Raw genomic sequence first — 26,147 nt, forward strand, 5'->3', positions numbered from 1 at the left:
ACAATTATTCATATTTATCCCCCATATTAAATATGTACAATAACTATAAATAATTAATGGTAAGACAAAAAAATTACTTTTAACTATTTGCATAAAAATTTACATTGATTACATGTTTAAAAAAAAAAAAAAAAAAAAAAAAAAAAAAAAAAAAATTATCCTAAGGCAATTGCTGACAAGTTTATAATGGATGTAAAAAACTCAAAACATGTATAATTAAATGTACTTTTAATTATATATATTTTTACCATTCATAAAAATGAATATTTCATTAATTAATAATTATTTTTTTTTATTTATTAACTATTTATAATTATTTTTTTTTCGTTTAATTTTAAGTATTTAAAAAGACATTGGACCCGTCATTTTTATCATCACAACCATATTATTCACGTAACTTTCGCTGTGAACAAATAAAATACAAGTGTCTTACTTATTTAGACCTCGTATAATTATAGAAAATAATTCTACTTAGTAAATATTTATTTATAAGAAGTGGAAGTAATAGTAGTAGTAGTAGTTGAGGTAATGTTATGGTTTTCTCTCAGAACTTGATACACGTCTTGCAAGCTGCTGATGAAGTACACCGTTTGGATCTTTCGATGCTTCAAACTCCTGGTGGTTATTATCTGTGGCTTTCTTTGGTTGATCGTGTTCTGGTGATGCATCTCTTACTAGCCCACGCAGAAACATCGCAACGCAACTCCATGGAAAAATCCTGTAATGAATAAATAAATAAAAATATTATTGAAGTTTTAGTCATTAATGATTTTAAAGCAGCAAATAAACTTATCGACATTACGTTAAACAGGAAAAGAAAGATACAAGTATTTTTTTTTTTATTCCATTTTTATTTCTAAGTAAATTTAACGTGTGATCGGTACAGGTACCGCAGCTATGAGGGAAAGCCTCAACCGGGAATTATTATCTGCTGTAAAGGAGTATGTAATAACAGAGTTGCCCGTCGATTGATCCGCGGTTTCTACTCACGCGATCTGTACGTTTAGTTTTATAACGTAGTTAGTTGTAAGCCAATATAATATATTAAATATAAATGTATATTACATTCAATACGTTTAAATTAATTTTTCAATATTTTATACCAGAATTTTATGTATATTAGATTAAGATTATATACGTTGCATTGATGTGATGAGAGTTATTAATTTTTATTCGTTACTAAAGGACTTACCATTTAGCTGCAAGAAGACCTCGAAAGTAGCCTGGTAAAATGGCGAATTTTTCGTTACATCTTATTGCAGTTATGACACGATCGGCAACCACATTTGGGCTCAAGGGCAGTAAAAATCTGTAATAATTAAATTTAATATTTTAATATTAATACTTTTGTATTTTTAAATTAATTTTTACAGAAATTTAATGAAAAAAAAATTTTTAAATGAAATATTAAAAATATTATGTAATGCAATTTCTTGAAAATTTGATCATTGTCACAATTTCGATAAAACTAGTAAAAATACTGGTTTAACTATTTATTTTTTCAGCTTAAAAATTTTAAGTAAAATTCATGATATTAATTTATTTAGAAATATATTTATACTAATCTGTAATTAAGGAAACATAAAATGTGTTTAGTATTAAAATTATTTCTTCTGAAAATCAATTTTCTTCCTATCGAATATTTTCACATAAGATATTATAATTTATATAATTATAAAAATAATAAAAATATGAGATTATATCTTACACCAATAAATTTTTTTCATTCACTGATTTCATATATTGTATAACATATTCTACTATCTGAAATGATTTATTTACTGTCAATTAATTATAGGCGAGTATTTAATAAAAATTAATTAAAATTTATTATAAAAAATATGTAATTTTGTAAAATGTAATGTTAAAACATTCCCAAATCACCTATTGAAGAATAATTTAATAATTAATACCTGAATTCAATATTATACCTTGATACTACATCTTCAAACATACCCGTCGCACGAATGAAATACGGACAAATTACCGTTGTGTAAATTTTGTTGTACCCATCAGCCTGAAAAAAAAAATGAAAATAAATAAATGAAGTAATCTGTGAAAATTTATTAAAATAAATCAATAAAGATAAATTACCTCAAGTTCCATTCTAAGAGCTTCGTCAAATCCGACAGCAGCGAATTTAGAAGCGCAATAATCAACGAGCTTGGGGACTCCAATGTGACCAGCAAGACTAGCAATGCTGACAATGTGTCCCCTATTTTTCTCCATCATCGCCGGAAGAAACGCCTTCACCGTCTGAAAATAATAACGCTGTTTACAATTTTGATAAATTGCTACAATAGCTAAAATAAAAAACATAATTGAATTCTATTTTATTTTTATTGGAGATAATTGGCAACCCAACAGTCAACACTGTCATTCTGTTACTGTATTTGGAGGGTCTTGTGTTTCGTAACGTTTAAAATCCGTCGACATTGCGAATGTAGTCGCAATGATCGGATTTATACTTCGCCTACAGGTCGACCGGTTTGTATACATACTACACCTGACCAATGCAAACTCTTGATAGCAGCGAGATGTCGTGCTCACTTACTTACATATAAGAAATCAAGCCAATCCCTCTCACCGCGAATTCTCTAGTCAGACATTTAACTGGTGGTCCTTGAATTCTTTAGCAAACTAATCGCAGCTCGGCAAGTACATTATTTCATCAAGTGAAAGAGGATTCGTTTTTTATTAATTATTATTTAATACTAAATATTTTCGTTTATGTAATATGACGTGACCTTAATTTTAATACTTATTATTATATTATAATAGTAAAAGTATATTGATGGTTTATACTAACCCAAAAATGTGCCATCGTATTTACTTCCATAGTCTTGCTGATAAGTTCATCAGGTGTATCCATAAATTTTTTACCCGTAGCAATGCCAGCATTGTTGATTAATATTGATACCTAAAATATTCAAATATTATTATTGATATTTTTTTTGAAACATAGAAAAAAAAATTTAAGTAGTTATTTATTTTATCTTGTAAAATAATTAATATTAAAAAAAATTTCCTTTTTTAACACTTTAAAAAATTTTTATTTTTTAAGGAGGAGCAAATTTTTTCTAGTGCTCTACGAGATTGTTAATAACTTTGTAATAATTAAATATTTTTTAATAAAAATTTAGGGTAATAATCTTTAATGTACCCTTAATAAAATAAAAAAAATCCGATCCCCAAATTTCTTTATTTTCCCTGTCAAAAAAATTCCCGAAAATCACCTCTTAAATATTAATGAGTCAAATTTGTAAAAATATAAATTAATTAAATTTTTGATAATAAACATTTTTACAGAAGCGCGTTTGATTTTTTAGTGATTTAAATAATAGCAAATAAAAATATAGAATATGATAAAATCTCTTAAATCTTTGATTTATAATTTAAATAGCAGAATTATTATTATAAACAAACAGACAATGAGAAAGATAAGAATAAGCCTTCTATTCGTATTATCCATGTATCAGTTTACTTGTTGCAATGTTATGGCGTAACTTGGTATCGTATCGTAAAAACTTTCGTAATGTCGTCCCGCGGTTGTTCCATTCGGTTGTCACAGAACGAGTCTATGTCTAATAAATAAAATCCAATCGCGGGATCTATTCCAAAAACAAAAAAAAAAAAAAAAAATAGGTTTTATTTAATATACCCTTGGTTAAGAAATGTGTAACACGTTTTATAATTCTCACAGTAACAGAGAGTCCATTGACCGACCTTGTGGGGTCAATCTTCTTTTATACTTATCTACATATATTCTTAATATTCATATGTAAGTTTATATCTAGCAATAATAATAATAAATTATAATAAAATGTAATTTTTTACCTGTCCAACTTCAGATTTAAGAATTTCAGCTTTTTTATACACGTCCTCACGATTACAAAGATTACAAACGTATCCATAGCACGTTCCACCAGCAGCGCGTACTAATTTAACTGTTTCATCAATTCCTGAAACAAAAATTTTTTTTTTCCATTAGCGGTCTTCTTAATTAGAGTTATAGTTGTAATAGTTGGTGCTGATGTTGATGGTTTAATTACAATGTGAGTTAAAATAAAGAAGAATATTAAGTGTTTAACGCTGAGTTGTATTCTAGACGAATTAGCAAGAGATGAGGAAATTACAATTCATCCGTGGTACGAAACGGGATTTCGCGATGTAACAATTAGCGTCAGGTGTGTTACGACATAGATAGGTATCTGGAGATAATATAAAGTATTATAAAAGCTATCGAACGTGTTTGAAGATCTGCTAATAATTTTCTCATACTTTCGGTAGCACTTGATAAACAATTATGTTATTATTAAAAATTAAATATCAATTTTAATAGACCTTTTCAGAATAATTCAAATTTTACAAATATAAATCACACATTTTTTTATGCTTCATTGATAATTTTATTCAAGTGCGCTATAAATATATTTTGCAGGTTTAATAAAACCTGATTAATGTGATTAAGAAATCTGTACCTAGACTTTGAAATTCATTTTTAAACTTCCTTTCAGTCATTTATAAGTTTACATTTTACTGAATAAATAAAAAATTTTTAGTAATTCACTATTCAAGAAGCTTGCTTAAACAGTCTTGTATGTTGTAGTTACTAGAAAGTTTTATCCTTGCTCGTATTTTTTTCGATTACACAAAAAAATTTATATTATGAATAGTAAAATTTTATATTGCGCTATTTATGTATTTATATATATAATTTAAATAAATGGTCAGTCCGACCGGCGAAGGGTAAATTCCAGAACTCTTTCGTTGGTTACAAAGTTCAAAGTTTTGTTCCAAATAAGTAAGGCAATTACGGGTGATGTAGTGGTTTCTTTAGAAATTATTGAATTTAGTAAATTATAAGTCATTTTTTATAAATTTTTTTAAACAACAATCAACCAGTTTTCACCGTTGACTGCGTAGACTTACGTAGACTGGTATTCACGCCAGAGCCTTGACTTCTCTTCGTGCTACTTCTTTGCTACCCGAGTATAAAGTCTTAAAGTGATAAAAAATTTACGCTAAAATAATAATTAATACTTGTCTATTTCATTTTCAATTTTTACAGTAATGATAATTTAAAATTCTGTTTATTTAATAATAATAATAATAGTAGAAGTAATAATTACGATAATTAAATGGCATTACATAATCGATGAGTCAAAAAGTGACAAGTGTACCGTTGTGAAAATTGAGCGAGTGTCATCGTAAACCGTAAAGGGATTTTTTTACAGGAAACTCGTTATACAGGATTATTATTATTTTTTATAATAATAATAATAATAATAATAATAATAATAATAATAATAATAATAATAATAATAATAATAATAATAATAATAATAATAATAATAATAATAATAATAATAATAATAATAATAATAATAATAATAATAATAATAATAATAATAATAATAATAATAATAATAATAATAATAATAATAATAATAATAATAATAATAATAATATTAATAATATTAATAATAATATTATTATTATTATTATTATTATTATTATTATTATTATTATTATTATTATTATTATTATTATTATTATTATTATTATTATTATTATTATTATTATTATTATTAGTTATAGCACAACATAGCGCAAACTGTTACGTTCTCGGGCTATCACTTTATCCAGTAATGCATGTTCAATTGCTGCCACCCACATACCTAAGAAAAGAACATATTATATTATCAAAAGAATTTTAGTAAACTAACTATTTTTTTTTCACTTGTCTAAAAATAATTAATGAGCTTCTGACATTTTTTTGTTGGAATAATAAATTATAATAAATAATTTACTATAATTATTGATGCAATGAGTAAAATATTAACATAATGTTATTAAAATTGAATAGACTATTTTAAATGATATACACAAACCGTTTTCTTCATCAAGTTTTTAAACTCATCCCATCTACTTGTTGGTCCTTGACAAATACGTAATAATTTTTTTTTTTATTAAAAAAAAAATTAAATGTGTTATTTATGTAATTTTAAGAAAACCTGTTTTTTGTTTTCATCAACACCATTTTTTACTAATCTGATACTATAAATTATAAAATGCACTGATGCGAAATTCTAAGAATAAATTCATTCGAATTTTTTTTTGTTCGCTTAATTATTTTATTATTTTATCATTAAGTAGTTTTTATAAACAAATTATTCAAACAGAATATTTTCTTGGTAAAAAAAAAAAAAAAAAAAACTTTAAATTATACGTTTATGATTCCAATTAATGCAAGCGCAATTATGATTAGCAATTTAAAAAAAAAAATTCTAATTGCTTGATAAAGGAAAAACATTAAAAAAATTAATGTTTTAAAAATAAGTTTTTTAAATAAGCATTTTTTAAAAAAGTTAAAAAAAAAATTGTTTTTACAAACAATAAATTATTACATTGTGAAGATTAAATAAATGATCAAATGTTAATATAAAAAATAATAACTTTATCTGAAAAAGGTCATGTCAATTGATGTTAACGGCTCTTGAGTGGGTCAATGACGTTATTTTTTATTTGGACATTTAACGTGGATTGAATATTTTCAGCGGGATAATATAAATTAAATATCAGCATTAACTCTGTAACTCATACTTTGATAGTATTTCTTAAATTATATTATTTAATTATTTACTCAAGAGTTATATTAAATAATATTCATTTTATTTATGACTCGTCATTATTTTCTCATAAATTACCGATTAGTATTTTGAAAACTATTTTTATTGTATATTTTGTTTGTAATAATCTTGAGTGTATATGTCAAATGATGTAGATATACAGACTCAATTTTCTTGCACAACAGTCGTAAGCAATGCAAGAGTACCTCGTGTGTACCATAAATGCTACTCTCGCAATCGCGAGACAAAATGTTAAATACTGAAAATGCTTGAAGTAGGTATCGTTTAAAATACAATTCACTTAGATCCCAGTAAAATGAATTACACATGGTCTTAGAGTTATTTGTTATTATTGCTGCTGTCGTGAAAAATGATAAATTGACAAGTTGTCATTTTTTAAGCATGCTTTTAATTATGTTAGATTATTGTATACTTGAATTGCTGGTTATCATGCTCTTTGGACTTAATTGTGATATAATTTAATTTTGAGATTACCATGTCTGTCGATTACTTTTGTTATGACTTACAGGAAAATTTTAAATGATACATTAATTAAAGGAAATTTTTTTTTTTTTAATTTAGGTCAAGATGTTAATAAATTAATTGATTAAAGTCAAACAATTAATCGGTTGATTGTTATTATGACTTTTTTTAAATTAATTTAGTTGTTTAAAAAATATTGTTTTATTTTTCTCAATCAATAACTTTTAAAATTAAGTTAAGTGTGTCAAGTTTAATTTTGTATACTTTAATCATAAGAAAAACCTGTAAAATTATTAATAAATTTATAAATATGTAAGAATATAGATAAAAACAGATTAGTTATGTGGGATTAGTAAATATTTGTAGTCTAGGCTATAAAAATATTGACTTTTATATAAAATTCTATGAATATTTATTTTAGCAAACATCTAAGAATTTTTAGATTTTATTAAGTAAATTAATTATTAATAAAAAAATATTTTTAAATATTTATCAATCAGCGATTATCAATTATTAATTATTGAAAATTTTTTTCTCTTAAATCTATCTTATTTTTGCAGATGTTATTTCCAATAAATAAATAAATAAAAATTTTCTGCATAAGTATATAAAATTATTTCTTCAATAAAAATAAAAATCTATAAATAATTAAATGTCTGCTTATTTAATTGGTATAGCAAATTTCTTTTACGAATATGTATAAAGCCGATTGGAATTTAAATAAATAAATTAATAAACAAAAAAATGAATAAATAAAAAAATAAATAGAAAAAAAAAAATAATTTACCATTTTCGTTGATATCCCAGACGACGACCGTAGCACCTAAATTAGCAAGTCTTAGCGAAAGAAGCCTTCCAAGTCCTCCGCCACCACCAGTAACAAGGGCAATATCACCCGCGACACTTTTCATTTTATACCTCTTGGGAATAAACGATTTGAACATTGATTCAATAATCGTAACCAATGACAATAACAGAAATCCAATGATATCACCAGCTGACCGTATGAACGACATTTTCACACTTGTTTTTTTTTTTTTTTTTTTACTAGTAGAACTGAATAAAAATAAAATCACTTAGATAAATAATCAAAAGTCTGATGAGGAAGCAATCATAACTATTATTTGGTCCATCCGTGAGTAATGATAGTTAAGAACTCGATGGTACGAGAGTTGGTGGCCGATTGAAATAGGGTAAGAAGTATCTGTTGAACGATGTTGAATCAACGGTGGTAGCAGCAAACACTCCGACTTGTCCGGCAGTTGTTGTTCAATGAGAGGTGGTAGCTGGTGGAAGTAGTAGTAGTCTAGTGTCTGCTGGCGAATGCTCGGATGTATTCGAACGCTTTCGGTTCTTGCTGGTGTGTATCGCCACGTGCTTGCTTCTGTACTTATGTTACTCTCTATGCTTCAATTACCTTCTTATTTGTTGTCCCAGTCACGTTCAGTTGTACGAGCACATATCATAATTTGCAATAAAACAGGACAGGACGACCACTAGGACACTGCTGGTGATCGTTCATCTAGCTTAGTTCGTCTAGGTATTCCAGTTTTCTGCAACAAAAAGTATTTACAAAAAGTCATAAGTGTATGCAATTACTGTCATAAAATTTTTAATTTATTTACATATTATCGTTTTTGTAATGATCTATAATTTTTTAGATCAAGTTAAATTAATGCAAATTAAATTTTACTGAGAAAAATATAAGCTATAAGTTAAAAATTTTTGTTAAAAAATAATTTTTAGTATTCTGATAAATAAATTGATTTTTATAATAAAATTATAAAAATTTGAAGTGGGGGGCCATCCTTTTTTTGGTCATATCTAGGTGAAAAATTAACATTTTAAAATTTTTTTTATTCTGCTAAAAAAAAAATTTCGATAGCTTTCTTTCCTTCAAAAGTTGGAAAAAAATTTTGCCTCTCATGTTTTTGGATATAATTTCTATTTTATCTTTTTTTGATATATATATATATATATATATATTTTTTTTTTAAGTACATAAAAAAACGAATAATTTAAAAAAAAAAAAAAAAAAAAATTGAATATTACAATTTTCTAAAAAATTGATAAACTTTTTTGAAAATTCGTTAAAATTGTAATAATCATTTTTTTTTTAATTGTTCATTTTTTTGTGCAATAAAAAAAAAAATTTATTCAAAAAAATAAAAATTAAAATTACTTTTTTAGAATTTAAGAAAAAAATTTTATTTTTAATATCATTAATTATAGTGCTTGAAGGACAAGTTCATAAATCTCTGACAGATTAATCAAAAAAGAATTTTATCATTATAATCTGATATTGAATAAAAACCACAATAATAATATAGTCATCGCTTAAATGCCCTTATAAAATGAAAAATAAAATAAAATAATAATATGAAATGAAAACTCCAGTATATCTTGCTCTGAAATGTTATTCCGAGACAGTCAAGTCAAGGCCGCAACAATTTTTCAAGCCGTTCTCTTTTGCCTGCTCCCAGCCCGCGAGATCGCCGGATATGCAATCAAAGTGAAGAGTAAAGAGAAATCAAGCGAATTCAAGAGATCATAGATTTTTATTTACATTTTTACAATCATTTTTTTTTTTTTTCTATTCGATTGTTTGTGCTCCAATTAAGCTTGATCATTCCGTAGAAAATTCTCTCTGTTTAATGCAAAAGTTCGATAGTTAGAAAAATATAATGATGATTTATAATGAGGTTTAAGTTAACTTAAAGTGTGTCAGATATTTAAATTTTTGTGTCACGGTCACAAAAAATGTTTAAAAATCAATTATCCCGTTTACCTTTACCCTGATATTATTAATAAGGCATTAATGCGCGTATAAGTATACATTACTATGTCGCACGTACATCTGAAACATACTTTCTAATAATCTATCACCAAATCTTGAGTACCTTGAGTACTTTCATTTTTTCAGTAAAAACATTTTGATTTTAAGACTCTTTTATTTTCTCTTACAATGCGTATGTAGAACACAATAATAATAATAATAATAAATGTTAGAAAAAAATATCCACATTTTTTTATATAAATTTTGCTAAAATTACTAAAATTTGAATAAAAAAAAAAATATATTTAAAGATTTAAATTCTTAATAATTTAAAAATTTTAAGTCACTAAAAAATAAAACCGCCGGGCGATAATAGATCAATTAAATTTAAATATCGTCGGGTTTGTAAACAAATGTAAGTACATGCTGTTAATTTCTTAACAGACTAGCAAACTATTAAATAAAAAAACTCTTCTTTTTAATAGATTTCAGCCCAGTATATTTATGCCGCAACAAAAAATTAAAGCAAGTATTTTTCAGTATCAATAAAAAAATTATTATTCCTCGTTGCAATAATAAATACCTATTACGTAATTTAAAGAAATTTTTTTGCACGTTAAGGTCACCAATTGTTTGTTATTGTTTTTACGGTGTTTTTATTAACATATAAGTAAAGCGATACTACGGAAAAAAACTCTTGAATTCCAGAAGTGTAAATACTCAGTCTGTTTAACAGTTGTTGTTATTATTATTGTATGTGAGAGTGTTTAATATGAGGAACAAAAAAATGTTTAGTGACAATGCATGCACTTATATCGGTTTTACTTGTAACGCACAACGCAACGTTACAGTGAAAGTTTTAAGTATTCTAATGAGATGGTTAGACCATTAATTTGCGATTCATTCGTAATCCCCGATCTGGAAAAAATTTTTTTGATTTTTAGTTTAGATTAATTACATTGTCATTTGCAAAAAAAAAAAAATTATCTTTAACTGCGAGACAATAAAAAATGATGGTTTATTTACTTTAGACAAAAAATTAATGAAGAAATAAAAAAATTAAATAATTACACTAGTAATGCGTTGTTGTATTTTCTGTGACGTTAATCAACTTTTACGACAATTTAAAAAAATAAAAAAAAAATTGCCAGGAAAAAAATTAATTATCGAATAATTTACAAGAGATGAAACATTATTTATTAATGAAATAAAATTATTACTGGTTATTAATTATTAGCTATGAGATATCTATTATAAATATGTTAATGCTATCGGATCGATTGTACATATATTATAATTTAATTATTTTAGATTTTTTAGAGAACAACTATATGATAATACCTACGATAGGATGTGAGTAGATGAGTGAATGTGGAGGTTTAGTTGGTGGAGCTGGAGTGACTGGTCAGAAACGACTGAGTAGTGGGCATAGCGTATAATATAATATACTTGCAAAGTTATACTTGCAAAGGACTTTTTTTATTTATTGTTACTTACGTTATTATATGCTGGTGTATCTGCGTAGAGTTCTAGTCGTACGATGAGTGAGCGCCGAAGAGATATACCACCTGGGGGAACGCGTTCACCACGCCAGAAATCCGGCCACTGGAACTTTAATCGCATGTGCATGACGTTCTTAATGTACGATTATGTATTGCCTCAAATCTCATCAGGAATCGTACCATGTAATGCTTTTGGATTCCTTTTTTATTTTTACGTTTTATCCTGAAACAGTAATTAGTATAATTATAATATGGAAGGCTGTTCTCTTAAGCTGTGGAATTATCTAATCAAAGGTGTAAAATCATGAAAATGTCATTTGATTCCTTGATAATGTAATAAGCTCATAAGTTAAGAGTAATACCTGCTAACACCTTTATGGTTGTGTCAGAAATACCCTCACAATTTTTTTTTAATTGAAAAATTTTTATTTCAATAAATATTAATTTTAAAATTACTTTATTTATCTATAATCTATATTAATATATATACTAATATTATAAAGAGAAAAGATTTGGTTGTTTAATTGTTTGTACAAACAGAAAGAAAGTCTTGAGTTAAGAGTAAATTTTCTTAAATCAAGAAAATCTTAAGGAAGATTGAAAATTTTTTGAATAAAGTTAAAATTTCTTGAACAAAGTTAAATTTTTTTAAGCCAAGAAAATTTCTTCTTGCTTCAAAAAAATTTTTTTTTTCTTGAACCGATTTGAAAAATTTTTAATAAATAATATTTGTCTAAAATTAAAATTTTAAATAATATTATTTTTCGTTAACTGAGATACTTTTTTAATTTATAAAAAATTTTTAATTCTTTGATAAAGATTCTTCATTTTTTAACAGTTAAAAAAACAAAATATGATTAAATAATTGGAACAATACAGTAAAAAAAATAAAACTGTCTTTCATAACTTACAAAGTATATGATACTAATTATAACTTCTAATTTTATCCATCAATTTAAATGTCATTTACATAAATCAAAAGCTATTATTGATTGTGCGATTATTGTACTCATGCGGAAATTATTACGTAAACATTTTTAGATAAAATAATTTCCTCTTATTAATTATTTAGTCTATTGATTATATATAATTAATTAATTAGAATAAGGTTATTTAAAACAATAAATCAAAGAAATCTTAGCTTTCGGTGCATTTAAACAGAATCATTCTGTATGCTGCAAGCAATAATTTATCACAGTGCTAGTTGATTTTATAAATAATTTATCTATTTTAGATGCACAACTGGTAATAAAATATTTTTATAACATTAAGTTATGTATTAAAAATTGAGGATAACATTAATTAGTAAAATGTATCTGTGTCACAATGTATGATATACAAGCGCACCGAGTGAAGTCTCATTGTTGACATTACACAAATCGTATTTTTAATACATCTGATAATTATCATGTATAAAGAATATTCCAACATGTATAAAAGCACTTTAATTATGATTTTATCGGAGTTATAAGTTTAATTTTTTCCAGTAATTATTAAATATTCAGTTGAAATTAAACATGAATTTAAAATTTGGTTTTTATTTTACTTTAATTTTTCTTACTGCAGTAATATACGCTCAAAAAACTACATTAAATAAAATTTCCGGTAAGTATTAAATTAATAAGCAAATAAATAAATTTATTTAAGTGAAATTTAGTGTGATTGCAAAGGTCATGTGATAAGTATTTAGACTGCATTCGAAAATTATTTATTTCTAGATACATAATTAAGAAATGACCTTGTATTTTGTGAACTATTGACATTTTTAAAGATATAAGCTCATCCCGATGTTACACTCATCGAGAGCTTTCATTTGAGTACCCACATCAATTTTTCATATATTTATATATTTTTCATATATATGTATATATGAAAAATATATAAAAACTGCATGTGGGTACTCAAATGAAAGTTCTTGATGAGTGTATCATTGGGATGAGGTTATATCTTTAAAAACGCCAATATTTAAAAAAATACAGTGCAATAATGTAATAATATTATTTTTTGAATATTAGAGGTTGTTGACACGTGGAAAGCGTATTCAAAAGGATCATCTCGATGGAGGAACTTTACTTCTCGCTATTATGAAAATAATAGTGAAAAAGATCATATATTATCAACTCCAGAAGAATGTGCTCGGCCTTGCAAACTCTTTGAGAGACCAAAGACTTGTCACTTTAAATGGACTGTCGAGTACTATCATACCTTTGGCGGGTAAAAATAATTATTTATCATTACGCAACTTAATTAACATAAAACCTCAACCATTAGTAAATTTCAAGAGTCTTATTATTAATCAATAGAAAATTTCGTAAATTTATTTGCAACATTATTTGATTACCGCGGTTAAAAATAGTCGTACATGTGATTTAACAATTGACATTTTACCATACGAGGTTGAGTAATTTATTCAATGAATTACCTTAATTCAAGTGTCGTATAATATTTTAGTGCTTGCAAATATTGTCAGCCGACCAGCAACACATCAGTTTCAAGTAACTGTCAGTGTATATTGGCCGACGGAGTTGAGGTGTCTGGAATAGTAACCGTCAATAGAATGTACCCCGGACCATCGATCCAAGTTTGTTTGGGAGACTTCGTGGTTGTAGACGTAACAAACAAGGTGCCTGGAAATGAATTGGCGATTCATTGGCACGGGATTTATCAAAAAGACTGGCAGCATTACGATGGCGTACCTTTTCTCACTCAGTGTCCAATATCAGAAGGCTCAACCTTTAGGTACCAGTGGCGCGCACAGAATCCCGGTTCCCATTTCTGGCATGCACATACTGGGTTCCACAAAGCTGAAGGAGTTCATGGGTCCATTGCTATCCGACAACCCGAATCCTTAGAGCCAAATGCCAAGCAGTATGATCATGATAATACAGATAACATCATTTTTATTTCTGACTGGATGCATGGTAGTGTCAAAGGCCACATTCCAGGAACCACTTTAAATAATCCTGGTCAAAATCCTGATAATATTCTTATCAATGGCAAAGGACAATTCATGGTAAATTTTAATTAAAATCAAATAAAATTTTAAACAAAAAAACTATTCAATTTTTCAACTCTAGGATGCGGATTGCCGTGAAACTTTGACTCCATTAGCCGTTTTCAATGTTAAATCTGGCGAGCGTTATCGTTTTCGCATGATAAACGCCGGCAGCTTCAATTGTCCTGTTAAATTGACAATCCAGAATCACAACGTCACCTTAATTAGCGTGGACGGTGAACATGTTGTGCCACGTACCGTTACAACTATAACTTCATTCTCAGCAGAGCGTGTTGACTTTGTTCTCAACGCTTATCAGACTGTTGGCACTTACTGGATCCAAGTTCGCGGTTTTGGTGTCTGTGCTGATAAGCTTCTCCAGCAGTCTGCTGTTTTACGTTACGATGGCTCACCATTGGAGATACCGGCAACTTACAAGCCATTTTATAATTTGCCCCTTGATCAGGGGATTGTAAGTCATTTTCTTCTTTTAATAATTCATAAAGAATTTATAATCTACATTGAAAAAAAAAATTAACTTTGATTCTAGAGGAAAATTCTTGAATCAAAAAAATAATTTTTAAGAGTTTTGTTGTTTTAAAACAAGACGAAAAAGAAGCAAAATTTATTTAAACCAAGAAAAATTTCTCAGCTAAAAATTTAGCTTAACAATTTTTCGTGTAGAGGCGCGTGCACAATATCATCCTTTTTCCGCTGTCAGATATTTTTTTTTTCACATTCGCTATATTTTATTATTATTATTTCATAATTAAATGAGCACTATGAGTCTTGCATTTTTTTGATTTTCCAAATTTAAAAATTTTTTATTATTGATTTAGGTTTTTAATGAAATAAGCGAAGTTTGCGATGGTACAACTACCAATAAAATCTGTCTCAAAGATCTAACAGCAATTGAAGATCTTCAACCAAGTATCACTACAAGACAACCTGATATCAAATTATACTTGCCGTTTGACTTCTATTTGTATAATGATACTGATCTTTTTAAACCAAATACTTACAAACGTTTTCTTGGTAGTATATTTCGTTCAATTTATTTCCTAATATTCATTAATAAAACAATAATTGTAAAAAATTATTTTAGCTCCTGGTGGTGGCGCCAATTTTGGTGGTTTGATTGGTGGTATTTCACATGTCAATCCAGCATCACCTTTCATCAATCAGCTTGATGAAATTCCTAAAGAAGAGATTTGCAATCAAACGCATCTACCCGCTAGATGTTTAAAGGCAAAAGATTCTATTTGTCATTGTTCACATGTCATACACATTCCACTTAATTCAGTGGTGGATCTTGTTATCGTTGATGCATCTGGTGAGTTATTTATATTTTATATTTATTTATAAGATAAATAAATTTTAATCTTTAAATTGAAATTTCTAGGTCCCACTGGGATTTCGCATCCATTTCATTTACATGGATTCGGTTTTCACGTGTTAGCTCAAGGCTTACTATCAAAATTCAATCTTACAGAAGACAACGTGCAACAAGCAATTGAACTTCACAGCAAAGTATACGGACTTTCTCACAGTAAGCCAATAACTAAAGACACGATAGCCGTTCCATCAGCAGGCTATGTAATTGTCCGGTTTATTGCCGACAATCCAGGTAAATCATCTTTTATTAAAGAATGCATTTCTTCACTGACGCTAATTAAAATTTTTTTTCTTTTTATAGGCTGGTGGCTATTTCACTGCCATTTTCTTCCTCATTTGTTCAATGGCATGAGTTTAGTTATTCGAATCGGTGAACAAGAGGATTTACCACACACACCAAAAGGTTTTCCTAAATGCGGGAATTTCATGCCAAATTTTTACAAGAAAAATCCAAAGTCTCGTAGAAATACTTAAATTTATTTCAACACAGAAAACTTCTTGGCTCGCTATCGGATTTTATGATTGTTTGCAATCCGGTGATTCCCAAGACTTGAAGATAACTTTTCAGCGATTGGTAAAGAAGTTTTCTTGCGCGAAGAATGCGGGCTCAATCACTAGTTTGTTTAATTTAAATAATAGAAATTAATTATTTCTAAATTTTGATCGGAGTCTTTGAAATTATGTATTTATAATAAAAAAATTTTTTTTTCAATTAACATTTTTTATCAAGCATGTGGGTAATTAAGCAGTTCACACTCGACACTCTTACTAATAGTCAATGACATTTGCTAATGATATCATCCAAGAATATAAGCAGAGCGCAATAGACTATGGGGAATCACTTGAAACTTTCCTTTAATTGACCTATTTCCCCTTCCCCTTCCCCTTCTCCTTCCCTTGAATACCCTTGAAGTCCATTTGTTATAACGCAATGGAATTTTTTATAGTTCACACTTCATGTCAGAATATAAAAAATGTTCTCTATTTTCATCACGAACTCTCCCGTATCCATTACGTATTTATAAAAAGAAGGAAATTCCGTATTTACGGTAACGATAATCATGTTAACCGTTAGTTATTCAGGCACGAGATTGTCTATTGCGCACGTTCGTTCTTTGGACAATCAACTGCGACTTTTCAACTTAGACCGTTACTTGATTTTCATCATTTTTATTTGACAAACAATCCAAGAATTTGAATAATTATTTAAATCATAAAAAATATACGTAATTTCTTTTAACAAAGAAATTCACTTAAAATGTATATTAAATTAACATGTTTTTCAGTCATAAATAATTTAAATTTAAAAGCTTAAAAGATTTTAAAAAGTCGACTGATTAAATTATAAATTCAAATTTAAAATTATGATATTTAGAAATAAAAAATGCTAGATTGTCGGTCGTAAAATGCTACTTTGTTAAGAGAGAAGCTAATAATCGAGAGAAATTTATGTTTCAAAAGTATTGAAGCGTCAAATAATTATTTAATAAGTACGGTGAGTTGACAATGCAATTCGTAGATGCGTACAATACTCTATACCTAGAGATAGCTGACCGAGTTTAAATAGTGGGAGGTTCCTTTCACCAAAAAGGAGAAAAGTACATTTACTTAAACACTCAATTTATTGTGTTTAAGTGTAACTAATCTTATAATTATTATTTTGATTCTATTGTATGGATACAAAGTATAAATAACACTGTAAACAAGTATTATCATCACCGGAGGTATATTATTTTCTAATGTAGAATAATAAGCAGAAGTGAGCGCAATTGCATTATTGTGTGCATTCAATTTCTGTTCAGGTACGATTTTCGAGGCTGAAACTCTCTTCTAGCCACAAAACCATTACAGGGTATAGTACTGGAGATCTTCAGCGAGGCGACTTTAGTTTCGTTCCATGCAATGCTACCACAGTCAACAATCGTCATTCCAAGAGAGTACACCCTTGATAATTCCTTCTCTTCTTCACGTCACAATAAATTTAAACTTTCTTGAGGATTTTTAAACTTTTAAATTTATAATTAAACATGTAATTAGTGAAAGTTTTGTTTAAAAAATCATTATTAACAAATTAATAATTATTAAGTGATGAATTGTATGTTAAAAGTGTGATTAGAATAATTTTTTAATTTTTAAAAATTAAAAATGGATTTCAAAGAAGGATTGCATTTTATTTATGACAGCTTAATATTTTTGTGGCTGTCGGTTGTGTATATAGCCGAGTCATTAATTTTGAGCTTAATACCTCGAAAATACAGGAGCAAAAGTATCCAAGGCGAGACAGCATTAGTGACAGGAGGTGCTGGCGGGCTAGGAAGATTAATTGTCTCGAAATTAGCGAGCCTTGGAGCTCACGTTGTGATATGGGATATCAACAAATTAGGTAGGAAATAATGCAATATAAAAAAAATTAAAAAGAATATCTATGACCTGTATCTTAGAAACAAATCCTTTTTTGTCATTGAGGACAGAGAAAGTACCTCATTGTATGCTGATCTTTGTGATTGCGTTTGGTTAATGCACATGTATGATAAATCTTAGTGCAATAAATTACCCGGGAAAGTAAGAATATTTTTTTTTATTTAAAATATATAATCCTGGCCAATTGAATAACAATAAATTTTTTTATTGCGCATTAATTTTATGCGTCTGATATAATTTTATAATTATTGATACTAATACGGTAATCGAAATAGACGCCTGTCATTAAGATCTAATAAGATTACAGTAAATTGCATATCCAAGATCTAAGCCGGAAGTTGCATAAAACAAAATAAAATTGACTGGTTAATTAAATTTTTTTTTTTTCTAATTATTATTTAATAATCGGGATACTCAGCGAGCGAGCAATCTCTTTGTGAAAGTTTCTGATGATAATCTTTAATCTTCGTAAAAATAGACTAATGAATAATAAAGAGAGATGGAAAAAAGAATAAATTAGCACTTTGAAAGTGAAAAAACAATTATTTTTAATTGTTTTGCAGAGGATAAAATAAAATAAAATAAATTATTTTTCAATACTATTTTATGTTAAGCATAAAATAAAATGAAAGAGTTTACAATACAAACCACAGAAAAAAAATTGCAATGAATATTTTAGCATATTATTTTGCAATAATCATGAGGCAATTATTATTCAGAAACACGCACGATTTATCATTAAAATTAATCAGCCAGACATACAATTAACATATCAATATACAATGTATATAATTGAATTGATTTTTATTTATTTATTTATTTATTTATTTTTTTTTTTTTTGCCGTAGGGATTCAGGACATTGTGGACGAAATAAAAAGCCAGGGTGGTAAATGTACTGGATATATTTGCGACATAAGCAATCGAGAAGATATTTATCGCGTTGCTAAAATAGTAAAAATGGAAGTTGGAAATGTATTGAGTTTGTACTACTATTACGTTTAATTTATTACAAACTTTTCTCAATAATTTAACTCGCTTGCAGATCACAATTATCGTAAATAACGCTGGTTATGTGTGCGGTAAAACTTTTATGAATCTCCCAGATGATGAAATTGAGAAAACTTTCAAAGTTAATATTCTCTCGCATTACTGGGTACAATAATCCATTAGACAGTGTCAATATTTGATTTTATGAATTTTGAATAAATAAATAATTTTTTTTAAATATATTTAAATTTTTAGATAAATAAATCATTCATGAAAGAAATGATAAAAGAGAACCATGGTCACATCGTCACTATTGCGAGTGTCGCGGGATTGCTTGGTACTTATAATTGTACCGATTATTCAGCGACTAAATTTGCGGCGATTGGCTACCATGAGAGTCTGTTTACCGAATTAAAAGTAAGTATATATTAACTGATTTTTAAATATCACATAAAAATGTTTAAATATTTGAAAGTCAGTTATTTTTTTTATCTTTTTTTTTAGGTACACGGATACCATGGAATTAATACGACATTAGTCTGCCCATACTTTATAAACACAGGAATGTTCCCAGGTGTCAAGCCAAGGTAAATAACACATGTCGTAATCAAGCGGAAAGTTTAAATTGATTTAGACTCTGAAATATTTTTTCATTTTTTTCATTTCAGATTGTTACCTATGCTGGAGCCTGAATACGTAGCAAATGAAGTTATCGCTGGCATATTAACTAATCAAATAAATGTTACTATGCCCTTAAGTATAAAGTATTTTTTACCGCTTAAAAGGTACAGTAGTTTAATTGGACAGTTGTTTAAAACTTTTCAATTATTTTTTACTTTATTTACATTTATTTTAATGTAAAAAATATATATTGTAATTTCGTTTGTAGCTGGTTACCACCAAAACTCTGTTGGGCTCTGATGTATAACATCATTAAGGGGCCACAGACCATGATGATGCTACAGAAAAATGAGAACATGCACAATTACGATCGTTTAAAAAATTATTAGTTTTAAAAGCTTATTATTAATCAGTTGTGGTCATTATAGGACCCAGTATGACCACTAAGTTATTTTTAAGAAGTGTGACCACAACGGGTTATTAAAATTAGACTAAAGGTTAATTTTTTTTTAAACAAAAATTAGCGATAATAGTGAGATTGTGTACTTACGCATTAAAATAGGTCGTAAAAGTAATTTAAACCTTGACCAAGTTCCCAAATTGAGAGTCCAGTTCCTAATTCTCGGGCTAAGTCTATTCTTTGTTGGATGGAATAGAGCGTAGGATAAAATATATAACCACTGGCTTTTGATGATCTAAATTAAAATAAAAATTTAAGATTATGAATAAATATTTTATTACATTAATTATATTAATTTTTACTTAATAAATTTACCGATATTCTAACAGATGTTCTTTACTTCTTTCATCCCACTGCAGTTTACCCTTGTAAGAATCGAGGTATTTTATGTACTGAGATCCTAAAATAGCACCACCACCATCAGGTGTGTAATTATTTCCGTAAAAGTTCAGCCCCATTAAAATTTTAGAGCGTTTTGGATCATCGTCGTCAGGTACTAATTTTTCAACGCATTCTCGTGCCCATTCAAGTGGACTGTTTGGTCCAGGTCGCTGGACATTTGAAAAATCATAGGTCATTAATGAAAAGAAATCAATGTGAGGTGACAGCTCTTCAAATTGGCTTTGTGAGAATATTTGTCCAGGTGGTCTGAGAAAAATTAATTTTATATAAATATTGAACTATATTTATAATAAATAATTAATTAAAATACATTATGAGTACTTTACCCTTGAGCTGGTGGAATAGCTAATATTACTTGTAATTGTTTACTTTTAAGTCTTTTGGCCAAAGATTTTATTACATTGACAACAACTTTTGATTCAGCTCCTGTGTAAATTACTTGATTCCATATTTCTAATACATATCCATGAAATTGAAATTTCTATAACAAAATAAAAATAAATTTTTATTAATTATTGAATAATTTTTCTTGATAAATAATTATCCAATAATTACCTGAGCTAAATCAGTAAGCGAAGAAATTAGTTGATTTTTTTTCTGAACATCTCGGTTCAATGAAGATATATCACCCGCTGACCACTGTTCAAATAAAACTCTGGGTAGAACTGTAATAGTAAAATTTATTAGGAATGACGATAAAAAAAAACTCGAATGATTATCAAGTAAAACCGATTGATACTTTTGACAGTATGATTTCCTTCATTAGCTGTTTTTATATCTATGAGCCATTTCTTTTGCACATCATGCGTGGCAATTTGAAATTTATCAGAACTTTGTAGATTGAACCATACTGGAGAAACAAGCGTTAATTTACCATGAAATGTCTTGGCCACTTCAAGCCCTTCACCATTCCACTGAAAATGACAAATAGTTTACTATTTAAAATAAATTAAATTGTTAAAATTAATCCTGCTAAGATAAAAGACCCAGTTATTGACAATGGCCTAGTTGTTTGACACTTGCAATTTTATTCTAATTAAAAAAACAAATAACTGGGTCTTTTATCTTACTTATAAATGAAAATCAAGTATATAAATTTTAATAAATAACTTACTGGAGTTATATATCCCAATACGTCATTATTAAAATGTCTTTTCTTGGTGTCTTTGTAATAAAGACCAGCTTGTTTGACAATATCACTAATCTTGGGATCTTGGACAACTAAACCTCGGTCGAAGAGACTATTATCAACCGGTCCTTTCTGTAAAAAATAAATATTAATTTTTTACGGGATAACGTCTTATAAATTGATAAATACCGGCAGCACACATTGATAAGTGTCTATAACTAATTGTTCGTGAATATTTAATTTAAAGAAATTACTTAAATTATATTTGTAAAAACTGTGAATAATATTTGAACCAATTTTTTTCATGACACTGAAGTTGACAGATATGAGAACATTTTTAAAATTTTTATGATAATTAAATTATTGTGAAAAAAAAAAAAAAAAAAAAAAAAATTAGACTAATTTTTAAATTAGATATATATGAGTAAATACCTTAGTCTCTGTTCTTCCTTTATCTTTTTTTGATTTATCAGTACGTGGCGACAAAGTACCTTCTATTGTTGTTATAACCAATATCAAACTTATTAACAGAAGCCATCTATTCATAATTATTTTATATTTGTAAATATTTTTCTGAATACATATAAATTTTTCTTGATTCAATATTCTTATAGCAACTATTATTTATAAATATTTAATACGACCCGGTTTGATGTGGCTTCAATCAGCTGTTTCTCTGAAAATTAAAATTTATTAAAACTTAAATCACGGGTATGAATTTTTTGTATTAGTTAAAAAGAAAAAACTAAAACAATTTTTACGTACTTTATAAATTAACTTGATGATAAATTTGTGAAAATTAAAAATTTTAAGATTTTCAGAAATTTTTAGTTTTAGAGTGACGTTGTGTTAGAATTTTTTATGACAGCGAGTGACCGTACCTTCAACCGATATTTCCGTTAGTTTACTTACAACTGTTGTCGAGTGAAAAATTACCGCCAACTTGACGTTAAGTTAACCGTAACTTTTAGAAGTCAACTTCTTACTGAGAAAGCGCTGGCTATCAGGGACCGTGTCAAAATATGGCGACCATTTACAGGACATTACGTGTAGCTAAATTAATAATATTTACACGTGTCATTTGTTAGTGTTTATTTATTTTTTCTTCATTATTATATCTGATTATTAACATATTTTAAAAATTTTAATTTTACAGCAACTTTATATTTAATTTTTAAATAAATAAAATTGACACTAACAATGGAGTGTTTATTTTAAAAGAAATGTAGAAAAAAAATTAATAATTAACAAATAGTATTTATTAATTAAAAAATAATATATTCTTTTGTCAATGTGTATATAGTGATAAGTAAAAAAGTGATGTAATGTATTTAAAAATGCCTGGAAAATTTGTATTTTATTTAATTGTTTTACAAACAATTTTTGAGTGTATTGTTGGGGATTTTATGAGAAGTACTGATGCTGAAATACTTTACAAAATAAGTTGGCCCGGTAAAATTGATACTGAAATTTCGGTGAGTAGTTATATTATTTATTTATTTATTTTTTGTTTGATTATTTTGCGTAGATATTTTTTAGTTGATTTATTGAATAATATTTCAGAATAAATTTGAAGAATATCCAATTGTGACAGCTGCCAATGAAAGGTATACATGTAGAATTCCGGAATTAAAAAAACAAGTTAAAGGATCAGAGGAGCCTTATACAGGACCGAATCCAATTGAATTACTTGCTCCATTGTTTGATCAAAAGTTATGTTCATTCAAGGTATTCACTAGATAATGACACTGATAAATTTTGACATTCTAATAAGCAAATTGTTTAACTTGATTTTAGAGAATCTTCCATTTGTACAAACATATAATTAGTTCAAAATTTAATAAAAAATCCTAAAATTAAAAAATAAATAAAAATTGAAATTTTAAAAATTAAAAAAAAAAAAAATAGTTAAATACAAAAATTAATTTGATTCTTGTAAATCAGCTGTTAGTACTCTCTAAAAAATAAGAAGTTAGACAAATTGCTAATTAGACCGTCGATTTGCTTTTAAAAATGAAAAGAAAAAAAATACAAATCGCAATGCTTATTCATTGATTTTAGTTAGAGTCATATTGGACTTATGAAATATGTCACGGTAGATATGTTAAGCAGTATCACGAAGAGAGAGAAGGAAAAAAAGTCAAAAAGCAAGAATACTTCCTCGGTAACTTTGATAAACTTCAACGATCAAAGTTGTCAGCTGAATATAATGAAAGAGCGAAAAATCCTGGCAAGTATGAAATACCGACTAAAAAATTTGAGGGCATTCGTATGCCATATGTTGAAGTGCAAATGACTGATGGGACCGTCTGTGATTTGAGCAACAAGCCCCGTACAATAAAACTGCTGTACGTTTGTCATCACATGGGAAAACATGAAATTTACTCGCTCGAAGAAGTTTCCAGTTGTGAATACGAGGCTATTATTTTGTCTCCGTTCATCTGCCATCATCCTGACTATGATCCACGGTTGACTGATGAAGACGAAATAACCTGCATCCCACAGGAAAAGTCACCTAAAAGACCTAAAGCGCTGGCTGCTTTGGAAGCTCAAAGTCTTAAGCTGCGACATCAAAAATCCACGGTAGAAAATATTTCTACCTTAATTGTTACGCAGATTATAATTTTTTTATTTTTTTCCAGTAGATGTGATTTAGATAATTTAGAAAGCTTTTTTTTTTTTTTTTTTTTCTCAATAATTGCATGCTTTATAATTTATTTAAAAAAATATATGAGCCCATTCCTCAAAATAGTGAATTGTGAATTACGATAAATAATTTTGGCTTCTATGGAAAAACGATATATAAAACAAAGTCTACTATTAAATTTTTCATACCAAGTGGTATTTTATAAATTATTATTGATATTGTTTTTTTTTTTTTTTTTTTGTTTATTTATAAATTATTTCTTGTACAGGAAGAGAAGCCACAGAAAGTCGTTGCGATATTCCGCTTAGATAAGGACACACAGGTCAGACTACTTTGTATTTAAGGGAATTGGGCTTTAAAATTATTCACTCATAAACCAACGGACCTCTTTTTAATAATCATATCATGTTAATATATTTTTATAATTATTACTAACACCTTTCTTCACTTTTTTTATAAGCTTGCTTTTATTTTTTTTCACTTTGGCAATGAAGGATGCATGGATTTAGCAATTTTAGTACAGCAGCATCTCAAAACATTCATTGGAGCGCTTTATTAAATATAAATAAATATTTTAACTAATTCAATTGATTAATTTTAGGATGGAGAATCACAATTGCGTATTGAACTTCATCCAGCTGATGCTATTGAAAAAAATGGTGAAGAACATTTACATTCACTGATCGACACTAGCTCTGTATCCACGGATACTAATCCTGTTCAAATCTTCCTCAGTGGTAAACAATGCTTACATGGGGTTAGTTATTTTTAATTTAATTATTTATTGTATTAAAAAAATAAAATATAAGGTAGCTAATAAATAAATAAATAATTAATTGAATAAATAATTTTGCAGGGAGACGGATGGTGGAAGTATGAATTTTGTTATGGCAAATCAGTAGTCCAGTATCACATAGAAAAACATAGTAACAAAATAACGATCGATTTAGGTAACTTTGATAAGAAAAAACATATCGAGTGGATTGAAGCTCATCCTCAGAAAAGACCTAAGCCTCTGGAGCAACGAAAGCAACTGTCACACTTTTACAGCGATGGAAGTTATTGCGATGAAATGAAAAAGAAGAGACAGACTGAAGTAAAATCATTAAATTATAATTAATTTAAGGGAGGAAATACCGGTAAAAAGACAAAGAAATTTTTTTAAGGCATGAAAATTAATGTTATTTATATTTTTCATACCTTAAAAAAATTAATAAAAAATCAGCATGAAAACGACCTTCTACACGTATTTTCCTCCTCAAGAATATTTTAAATATAAATTTAAATAAAAATTTTATTTGTAGGTAAGATTAAAGTGTGTTGATGTCTCTGGCAGTCCATCAAGCGTATCACTATTTTTGCTAGAACCCAAAACGTGTGAGTATATCCTCGGAGTAGAGTCACCGCTTATCTGTAATATTCTTGAACACGTTGATGAAAATGGGCTTATCAATGAGTCTGCAAACTTTGATTTTGATTCTGTAAAAAGCACATTAGTTTCTCCAAAGAAAAAACAAGTGGAAGACAAAAAGAGAGCTTCAGATGAATTATAATTATTTATAAAATGTAATTAAGTACATAATATAATTTTGTTTTTGTGAGATGTTAATTCTCTTAATAAATAATGTACAATAATTGTTTTAAAAATAGGCTTCATTTTTGAGACTGATAATTAGGATTATCTAATCTAAGCTCA

At 27.4% G+C, this 26,147-nt stretch overlaps 5 protein-coding genes across 10 annotated transcripts in view; 3 read left to right on the forward strand and 2 right to left on the reverse strand.

The window, feature by feature from the left end:
• Positions 1 to 211: 211 nt before the first annotated feature.
• Positions 212 to 8,307, reverse strand: LOC141529452 (epidermal retinol dehydrogenase 2-like). 2 transcript variants are annotated; one of them, XM_074245980.1, is made up of 7 exons: positions 7,903 to 8,307; positions 3,838 to 3,962; positions 2,810 to 2,920; positions 2,095 to 2,256; positions 1,914 to 2,017; positions 1,193 to 1,309; positions 212 to 718 (listed from the first exon to the last, which is right to left on the reverse strand). In XM_074245980.1, the coding sequence occupies exons 1-7, from the start codon at positions 8,129 to 8,131 to the stop codon at positions 532 to 534; spliced, it is 1,035 nt and encodes a 344-aa protein (XP_074102081.1). In that variant the 5' UTR covers positions 8,132 to 8,307; the 3' UTR covers positions 212 to 531. The 2 variants fall into 2 exon arrangements, with proteins under 2 accessions (XP_074102081.1, XP_074102082.1); XM_074245981.1 differs by having other exon boundaries at positions 1,932 to 2,017; positions 7,903 to 8,298.
• Positions 8,308 to 8,533: 226 nt separating this feature from the next.
• Positions 8,534 to 26,147, reverse strand: part of LOC141529451 (chitinase domain-containing protein 1) — a 34,224-nt gene continuing 16,610 nt past the window's right edge. Inside the window, exons 1-10 of one of the 4 annotated variants that reach the window (XR_012479593.1) lie at positions 22,570 to 22,692; positions 22,237 to 22,480; positions 21,790 to 21,936; positions 21,415 to 21,589; positions 21,231 to 21,340; positions 21,002 to 21,156; positions 20,589 to 20,921; positions 20,364 to 20,508; positions 11,389 to 11,616; positions 8,534 to 8,668 (exon numbers count right to left, since the gene is read on the reverse strand). Coding sequence is in view for 3 of the 4 variants with exons in the window: in XM_074245978.1 (XP_074102079.1) it covers positions 20,367 to 20,508; positions 20,589 to 20,921; positions 21,002 to 21,156; positions 21,231 to 21,340; positions 21,415 to 21,589; positions 21,790 to 21,936; positions 22,237 to 22,350 (1,176 nt within the window). In the remaining variant the exon portion in view is untranslated. Of the gene's footprint in view, positions 8,669 to 11,388; positions 11,617 to 19,999; positions 20,152 to 20,363; positions 20,509 to 20,588; positions 20,922 to 21,001; positions 21,157 to 21,230; positions 21,341 to 21,414; positions 21,590 to 21,789; positions 21,937 to 22,236; positions 22,481 to 22,569; positions 22,858 to 26,147 lie in introns of those variants that run through there. The other 3 variants (XM_074245978.1, XM_074245976.1, XM_074245977.1) reach the window with 3 other exon arrangements.
• Positions 11,393 to 16,495, forward strand: LOC141529446 (uncharacterized). The gene is made up of 9 exons (XM_074245970.1): positions 11,393 to 11,576; positions 12,960 to 12,998; positions 13,409 to 13,607; positions 13,845 to 14,406; positions 14,471 to 14,860; positions 15,228 to 15,423; positions 15,494 to 15,721; positions 15,791 to 16,015; positions 16,085 to 16,495. Exons 1-9 carry the CDS (start codon positions 11,432 to 11,434, stop codon positions 16,255 to 16,257), a joined length of 2,157 nt encoding a protein of 718 aa, XP_074102071.1. The 5' UTR covers positions 11,393 to 11,431; the 3' UTR covers positions 16,258 to 16,495.
• Positions 17,596 to 20,221, forward strand: LOC141529453 (short-chain dehydrogenase/reductase family 16C member 6). Its single transcript, XM_074245982.1, has 7 exons — positions 17,596 to 18,166; positions 19,053 to 19,177; positions 19,248 to 19,358; positions 19,448 to 19,609; positions 19,697 to 19,779; positions 19,861 to 19,977; positions 20,082 to 20,221. Exons 1-7 carry the CDS (start codon positions 17,929 to 17,931, stop codon positions 20,200 to 20,202), a joined length of 957 nt encoding a protein of 318 aa, XP_074102083.1. The 5' UTR covers positions 17,596 to 17,928; the 3' UTR covers positions 20,203 to 20,221.
• LOC141529449 (endoplasmic reticulum lectin 1) lies at positions 22,765 to 26,098 on the forward strand. Of its 2 annotated transcripts, XM_074245973.1 has the most exons (8): positions 22,765 to 22,887; positions 22,961 to 23,279; positions 23,368 to 23,532; positions 23,866 to 24,387; positions 24,720 to 24,773; positions 25,053 to 25,208; positions 25,308 to 25,547; positions 25,756 to 26,098. In XM_074245973.1, the coding sequence occupies exons 2-8, from the start codon at positions 23,130 to 23,132 to the stop codon at positions 26,002 to 26,004; spliced, it is 1,536 nt and encodes a 511-aa protein (XP_074102074.1). In that variant the 5' UTR covers positions 22,765 to 22,887; positions 22,961 to 23,129; the 3' UTR covers positions 26,005 to 26,098. The 2 variants fall into 2 exon arrangements, with proteins under 2 accessions (XP_074102074.1, XP_074102075.1); XM_074245974.1 differs by lacking the exons at positions 22,765 to 22,887; positions 24,720 to 24,773 and having other exon boundaries at positions 22,962 to 23,279.

The sequence above is a fragment of the Cotesia typhae genome, unplaced genomic scaffold, assembly GCF_013202065.1.
Source record: "Cotesia typhae breed Kobodo isofemale line unplaced genomic scaffold, CoteBio_Ctyphae contig_48, whole genome shotgun sequence".
NCBI lineage: Eukaryota > Metazoa > Arthropoda > Insecta > Hymenoptera > Braconidae > Cotesia > Cotesia typhae.

Coding starts and splice junctions, on each gene's coding strand:
- LOC141529452 (XM_074245980.1), bottom strand. CDS start 8,131: ATGTCGTTCATACGGTCAGCTGGTGATATCATTGGATTTCTGTTATTG. Junction 2,921..3,837: donor TTAAATCTGAAGTTGGACAG/GTAAAAAATTAC, acceptor TGAATATTTTAG/GTATCAATATTAATCAACAA. Junction 719..1,192: donor GGTCTTCTTGCAGCTAAATG/GTAAGTCCTTTA, acceptor TATTCATTACAG/GATTTTTCCATGGAGTTGCG.
- LOC141529449 (XM_074245973.1), top strand. CDS start 23,130: ATGTATTTAAAAATGCCTGGAAAATTTGTATTTTATTTAATTGTTTTA. Junction 23,533..23,865: donor AAAAGTTATGTTCATTCAAG/GTATTCACTAGA, acceptor CATTGATTTTAG/TTAGAGTCATATTGGACTTA. Junction 25,209..25,307: donor GTAAACAATGCTTACATGGG/GTTAGTTATTTT, acceptor ATAATTTTGCAG/GGAGACGGATGGTGGAAGTA.
- LOC141529446 (XM_074245970.1), top strand. CDS start 11,432: ATGAGTGAGCGCCGAAGAGATATACCACCTGGGGGAACGCGTTCACCA. Junction 12,999..13,408: donor TACATTAAATAAAATTTCCG/GTAAGTATTAAA, acceptor TTTGAATATTAG/AGGTTGTTGACACGTGGAAA. Junction 13,608..13,844: donor TACTATCATACCTTTGGCGG/GTAAAAATAATT, acceptor ATAATATTTTAG/TGCTTGCAAATATTGTCAGC.
- LOC141529453 (XM_074245982.1), top strand. CDS start 17,929: ATGGATTTCAAAGAAGGATTGCATTTTATTTATGACAGCTTAATATTT. Junction 19,610..19,696: donor GTCTGTTTACCGAATTAAAA/GTAAGTATATAT, acceptor CTTTTTTTTTAG/GTACACGGATACCATGGAAT. Junction 19,780..19,860: donor TTCCCAGGTGTCAAGCCAAG/GTAAATAACACA, acceptor TTTTCATTTCAG/ATTGTTACCTATGCTGGAGC.